This window comes from Nuphar pumila, chromosome 10 (assembly GCF_984573655.1).
Source record: "Nuphar pumila chromosome 10, dmNupPumi1.hap1.1, whole genome shotgun sequence".
NCBI classification, from domain to species: Eukaryota; Viridiplantae; Streptophyta; class Magnoliopsida; order Nymphaeales; family Nymphaeaceae; genus Nuphar; species Nuphar pumila.
In genome coordinates, this window is record NC_143258.1 from 75,577,165 (window position 1) to 75,584,291 (window position 7,127).

The 7,127-nt window shown below is 44.2% G+C and overlaps 1 protein-coding gene across 1 annotated transcript; it reads left to right on the forward strand.

Annotated features, from left to right (window-relative positions):
* The first annotated feature begins 644 nt into the window (after window positions 1–644).
* On the forward strand, window positions 645–1,325 carry LOC149826858 (sigma factor binding protein 1, chloroplastic-like). The gene has a single exon (XM_090020150.1). The coding sequence runs from the start codon at window positions 730–732 to the stop codon at window positions 1,132–1,134; it is 405 nt and encodes a 134-aa protein (XP_089876276.1). The 5' UTR covers window positions 645–729; the 3' UTR covers window positions 1,135–1,325.
* Window positions 1,326–7,127: the final 5,802 nt, after the last annotated feature.

Below are 7,127 nucleotides of genomic sequence, written 5' to 3' on the forward strand. Positions count from 1 at the left end.
TGAAACAACCCCAAAATTAGTCAGCTTGCTGTAAATAGCCAGTAAGTTGAGTGTTTTTTCTCTAAAATCTAAATCACTCCAAATATCTCCTTCCACCTTCTCTCACTCATCAATACAATACGTCACTGGACCTTACGTCACTCTAACCCTTAAGGTTGAGTCATCCATACACTGCATGCCACGTGGCATTGTCCTTTATCATTATTAGTGCCTTCCTATTAATTTCGCATAGGTCAGACTGTTAGAGCTGCCTTGGATGCCGTTCATCCATTTGATGTAGGGCAGCCAGAACACCACGATGGATGGATAGGTTGTTTCTTAGATGGGTCCCACCAATTTTTTGTGAGAGCCATTCAAGTTTCAGGGTTTCTACAATGCAAAAAAAATAAATAAAAAAATGAACGATTGAAACAAAAAAGTTTTATAGGGTGTTTTGGCTGCCCTCCCTTCATCAAATGGATGAACGACATCCAAAGCAGCTCCGACGGTATATAGACAGAGGCGCCTCTGACCGGATGCGCTCTCTTTAATTTCATCACCTATCATTTTGCTCTCTAACCATCCCCACTTTCTCACCCTAACGAAAAGGATGCCTTCACTTCCATCTTTATAAGTAATCCAACTTTTCTCTCAACATCTAAGCAGGACCCTCTCTCACCTTCTCCTTCAACTCACTTCATCCTCTCACTAAACATATTAAGCTCAAACCCTTTGCTAGATTTGGAGGATATGGATTGCCTTGGGGTCCAAACCAAGGCCAACAAGAAGGGCAGCCCCAAGAAGAAGGCCATCAAGGTTGTGTACATAGCCAACCCCATGATGGTGCAAGCAACTGCTTCTGATTTCAGGGCTCTAGTGCAAGAGCTCACTGGAAATGCAGGTCCCAAATCCACAACACCGCCCTCGCCTTTGGACTCGCACGACGTCGACCGAGATCAACAAATTGCTGAAAATCGTGATTCTGAAGTCCTTAGCCATACCCCCCTGAAGGAGATCATGGAAGCTAGCAACGGCCAGTTCCTGACAGAGTGCGAGTTCTCGATCGAGTCCTTCAGCGACTTTATCTTGCAACAGATGCTGGAAGGATTGCCTGGGTTTCAAAGTGCTGATATTTTTGCAGAAGCCAACTTGTGAATTGTGAGATCTTGCAGCTACGGTGATTGATTGTTAGCATGTGCATGTTCCTAAGAGCACAATCTGTGAATTATGATTATTCTATATCTATATAAATTGATGGTTGTGTAGCTCTAAGGAGCAAAGTAAATAGTGCTTTGAGGGTTCTTGATATATATATATATATATGTATACATCATTTGGTTTGACTATAAGTATGTTATCTAGTTCAATTGCAGAATGGAACAAGAACAAATGTGAAGCTTGAGGCATGTGGTACTGCAGGCGTTGAACTTGGAGCAGGAATCCAGAGAGCGGCTAAGTGACATTGTTATTTGACACAGCCAATCACATGACAGCATTTCATGTGGGACCTGTACTCTGTAGCTGTGGGCCTCATGTGATTGGCTAGTGTCACATAGCCGTGGCATTTAGCCGCTTGCTCCTTTTATCCCAATTCGTTGAACTTGGGGCTAACCTTGTGAAATTGTTTATCCTAAGAAAAGGAAAGAAGGTTCTTCAGAAACAGGGAACAGAAATAAAATATCTAACAGCCCACAAGGGGCTCCACTCATCTGTTAGGGGCAACTTGTAAATATCACAAGTTGATGAGATGCCATGAGCTACAAACCCTATTAAGTGCCTGCCCCTTGCTGTGAGGCCAAAGCTGGGTGTACATAAATTAAAGGGACTTTGATTACCATGCATATGAAGCCATAATTTTTCTGTCCTGATAATCAAAATCTGGTAATATTTCAACACTCAAAGAGAGAGGAGGTTGAGTGGTCTTCCAGAGTAACATGCATCAAACTTTAGCATGAGACCTTTAGAGGATAAGGTGGGCTACCGTATTCTGCTCCATGATGCAATATCTCATTGTGTCCTGCTTTTTCATACCAGTTAGCAAATCCAAGTGGGATCGAATGAGATGGCTGAACTATAAGGTCACACTATCATAATTGAATTGAGGGGTCTCAAGTTATTCTTCATCTTGCCAATAATATAAAAAATGAACAAGTTCGTACATCCAATCATCTCTTCGGACAAGTTTATTTGCAGAGGAGAAGAAAAACTCCCAGAAACTTTTTCTTCTAAAGACAAGTGGGACCCACACCTTGCTCAGTTTCATTGCAAAAGCAGAAAGAACCAGCCATTTTTAAGGGTAAAGTCGCACCTATGTGACTTTGTATGGATTTTTTTGCCACAAAATGGTGGAGCCCATGGGCAGGTAAAAAAACTCGCTTTTATCTCTGACACTTTTTGACTCACTCGTGCAAAGTTTAATAAGATGTCCTTCTCTACAGTGGCCACCTTCCAAAAGTTGTCTTAAAAAATCACTTCAATGCTAACAACCAACTTTGATGTGCACTTTTCTCTCGAAACCCTGTTGAAGCTCACTTTCCCAGCTCCTCCTTAATTGAGCTTCCCGACCTCCATTTGCAGCCAAAAAAATTCTTGCCCCACTGTGATCCATGTTTTCTTCATAAGGGGGCACTCTAGAAACAGGTGCTTAATTAAGGTCTTCCTCGGCTTGCTTATAGATGTTGCACCTATTTGGAATCGACATTCCTAGTCTTTTTAGCCTATCCACCATCAAAAGTTTACCTTAGCGAAATTGGAGGGTGGTAGTTGCTTTGGGAAAATGTTGTTTGTGCCATACCAACTTGTGCTCAGAGTCAGCCTCTTCTTTATCCCTGAAGCCTTCACATATATACTACCTTAGTGGATACCTCCTCACCCCTTCACCATGCGACCAAATCACTGATACGAGTGTTCCACGATTAATGTTCAACAATTCCCTTCACCTCCGGTGGAAGGCGGAGGCCCCCTCATCCTTAAGCCCGACTTGGGGGAAATAGTTGGCGTGAGTAACATCATTAGTGCATATGTGACGAAGATCTGAGTGCATCACTGATTTAAGTGTTTGTTGGAAGCTGCTGAAAAATCAGACCACCTAGGATAGAGGGGTCAAGCCAAAACTCAATCTTGGGTTCACCCCCAACCTGCCAGCTGCTGTCATCTACCAGTATTTGGGCCTCCAAACGAAACCCTTTTCAACCATTGGAGACAAGGAGTTCTGACCTAGCTATTCGGATGGAACACTGAAAAGATATTTTTTCTCCATGAGTTGCACCCAAGGATTCTCCTTTCTTTTAATCACTAGTCATGCGAGCTTGGCAAGCCCAGCTTTATTTACTCTTTTCAGATTCTACAGGCCTAACACACCCTCACTTGGAGATTTGCACACCTGGTTCCATCTTAGAAGATGATGATGGCTTTCGCCTTTGGCTTCGTTCCATAGAAAGCTCCTCACCAATCGCTCCATTTCCTTATTTTGAAGTTGAGCATCTAGTAGGTTGGAAGAGTGCCTTTTACAGTGGAGAAGCCTATTTCTTAAGTAGCAATTTGACAGGCCTAAGGAAAGTAACAATTTGACAGGCCATGAATGATGCACACCAAGTGTTTCATAGAATGCCTGAGAGGAACTTAATCGCTGTGGGATAAAAAGATTTAATCGTTGGGATCGGCATGATGATAAGCCCGACACAGCAAGGACACCCGGTTTATCTATATTTTTACATAACATTCGCGTGAAAGTCAAAGTCGGTTTACCACTTGTACTTTCAAATTTGATGTGCATCGGTATGTATTATAGAATTGCGTATAATATGAGTCATACCTAAGGAAACACAAACAGATAATCCACAACTTATGCAACAATGCTCAGAAAGCTACAATACGACATGACCAAGAGTTTGCAAGTTGGTTTCTAACACTACAAGAAAAACATCAATTAGCGACGAAAATAATCCGTCGCAATTTTGTGATGGATTAGCAAGAGAAAACGAGTTGTCCCTAACATTGAAATTAGTTGCGGGATTAGCGACGGAATAATATCCATCGTTAATCTGTCGCTACTTAGCGACGAATATTATTCTGTCGCAAACATGTCAGAACTTAGCGACGACGTAGCGACAAATATTATTTTGTGGCTAATTAGCATCGATGTTGGTGATAGAATTGTTCTTTCGCGAATCCGTCGGTAAGTTTCGATGTTAAACGCCCATCTAGGGCACGAAAATGTGTTTGTTGTCTCTCTCTCTCTCTCTCTCTCATCCTCGCCGCACGCCCCAGCCACCTACTACTCTCCGACGACCGCCCCGGCCACCTCCCGCTCTCCGGCGACCTCCCCAGCCACCTCCCGCTCTCCGGCGACCGCCCCGGTCACATCACTTTCTCCGGTGACCACCCCGACCCCCTCCGCACCCGCTATTCCCCAGATCGCCCCCTGCGTTGCTCGCCACGGCCACCTACCATGCTCTAACGACCGCTCCAGGCACCTCCCGTTCTCTGGAGACAGCCCCGGTCACCTCCCACTATCCGGCGACTGCCCCGTCCACCTTCTGCTATCTGACGATCGCCCCAGCGATATCCACACCTACTCTTCTACCGAACAACCTCGTGCTGCTCTCCGGCGACCACCACCACTCTTCTGCCGACTCCCCCCACTCTCTGACAACCCACCGACAAGAAAGTACGTTGGTGAGTCTCCCATACCCGCGCCTCCCCTCTGTCCCTCTTTCTAAAATACTGTCGGCAAAGGACTCGCCCCCCCTGCCGATAGTATTTTTCGGCAGGGGATCTGCACCCCCTGCCGTTGTTATTTTCCGGCAGGGGGCTGGACCCCTTGCCCTTGTTTAAGCAAGGGTGACAGGGGATTGCCCCCCTGCCGCTTTTATTTTCCGGTAGGGGGCGGACCCCCTACTCTTATTTAAGTAAGGGTGGCAGGGGATCCGCCCCCCTACCACTGTTATTTTCTGGTAGGGAGGCAGACCCTCTGCCCTTGTTTAAGCAAGGGCGGCAAGGGATCCACCCCCTGCCGCTGTTATTTTCCGGCAGGGGGGCGGACCCTCTTGCCCTTGTTTAAGCAAGGGTGGCAGGGGATCCGCCCCCCTGCCGCTGGTATTTTCTGGCAGAGGGACTGCCCCCTGCCCTTGTTTAAGCAAGGGCGGCAGGGGATCTGCCCCCCTTGCCGCTGGTATTTTTTGGCAGGGGGGGCGCCCCCTGCCCTTGTTTAAGCAAGGGCGGCAGGGGATCCGCCCCCCCTACCGCTGGTATTTTTTGGCAGGGGGTGGAGCGCCCCTGCCCTTGTTTAAGCAGGGGTGGCTGGGGGATATGCCCCCTGCCGTTCTTTTTGCTCGGTCGGCAGGGGCGGGAGCCCCTCTGCCGCTGGTATTTTCCAGCTGCAGGGGGATCTGCCTGCAGGGGGTGGAGCCTCCCTGCACTTGTTTAAGCAACAGCAGCAGAGGGATCCTCCCCCACTACCATTGTGCTTGCTCGACCCGCAGGGGGCCCCGCACCCCTACCGCTGGTACTTTCCAGCCTTGTTTAAGCAACAGCGGTAGAGGGATCCGCCCCCTACCATTGTGTTTGCTCTACTGGGCTGGTACTTTCTTGTGTATTTGTCTTTGACAGGCAAGAGTAATGTGCATTGTAGGTGCGTAACAGAGAAAAATGCGCGATGCTTAATGCTAAATATCGCATGTGGCTTAAAATGCTATGCAAAAATAAATAAGCAAAATGCAAATCGGGTAAATACCCATGGTGAGTAAGTAATGCAAACGCATTACATATTATTTAATTTCTTGGATGCAACACTTTTTTGTTCACACACTCACTTAGTTGTGGATATCTAGGACTGCTTTGATGAAGTTTGGAGATCATACTAAGCATGATTTTAATGTTTGAAAATAGAAGTGTTCTTATTTTTGGAGTACGGATTCTATGCTAGGTATGATAGTAGTTAGCGGGATATTGGAGTATGTTTGCTGCAGATACATGTTTGACATTGTTTTGATATGAATGATTTGAATGTATTACAATGTTTGATGTGTCTGTATTCATGCTTGCATGAAGTTATTTTTTATTTGATTATGCCTTACATATGAAATTGTATCATGAAAACATGCTTCAAATGAATGTATTGTGTTATGAAATGTGATTTCATATTTCTAAATATCCTGGTGATGTGTATAAAAATGATGTGATGATATTACACACGAAAAACTTGAATTATCAATGCATGCATAATAGTTCATGAAATTGCATTTTATGTTAAGCATTTTTGTGGTATAGAGGAGAAGAAAATTTGTGCATTAATTGAAACAAAAAATTGTTCACAAACAATCACCAAACAAGAATTAGTAGATAAATTAGATATTTTTTTTATCATAGCATTATTAAGATTCTCTTTTAACTGGTGATGATAATATTTGTAATATTATAGGACAAAATGACTGCAAACCGTGAATGGATGTATCGTAAGATAGTTGATAATGAGGTGTCACATGAATATATGGATGGCGTTGACAGTTTTATTGAATTCACAGCGGCAAGTGTCAGTGCATGGTCATGATGGTCACGATGTCGCACATGGTATGCATGTCATATCTCTATTGTCCGATGGCATATGCATGGAAGAATATGATCCAAATGATATACCAAGTGGATGAGTGCTCAATGAAGAAGAAAAAAAAAGATGACGAAGAGGAGGAGGAGGAAGAAGAAGAATATGAAAGTCAAACAAGTGATGAGGAAGCATTCTCGAGCTAGTGAAATGCATCTTGTAATACATACCTCTATTTGATGTGAATGATTTGAATGTATTGAAATATATTGCAATGATTTGAAGGTATTGCAATGTTTGAATGTATTGCATGACAATTTTTATTTGTTAGAATATGGTTCGTGGAGGTCATAGTCGTCGAGCACCCAGTGGTAGCTAGTCTCATCCTTCATCTTCACGGGCTGCTTCGATAGCTATATCATTTAAATAATTATATACTTAATTAGTTTAAATATGCATTATGTGAATTTCTAACTCATTGTTCTGTAGGTGATGTTTTACCTACACATGACCCACCTACACCAGCTATGCATACACATCACGAGACAGCGTCAGATGCATGGTCTTCTTAGTGTGACACACGATGACTAATTCAAATAGTGTATAT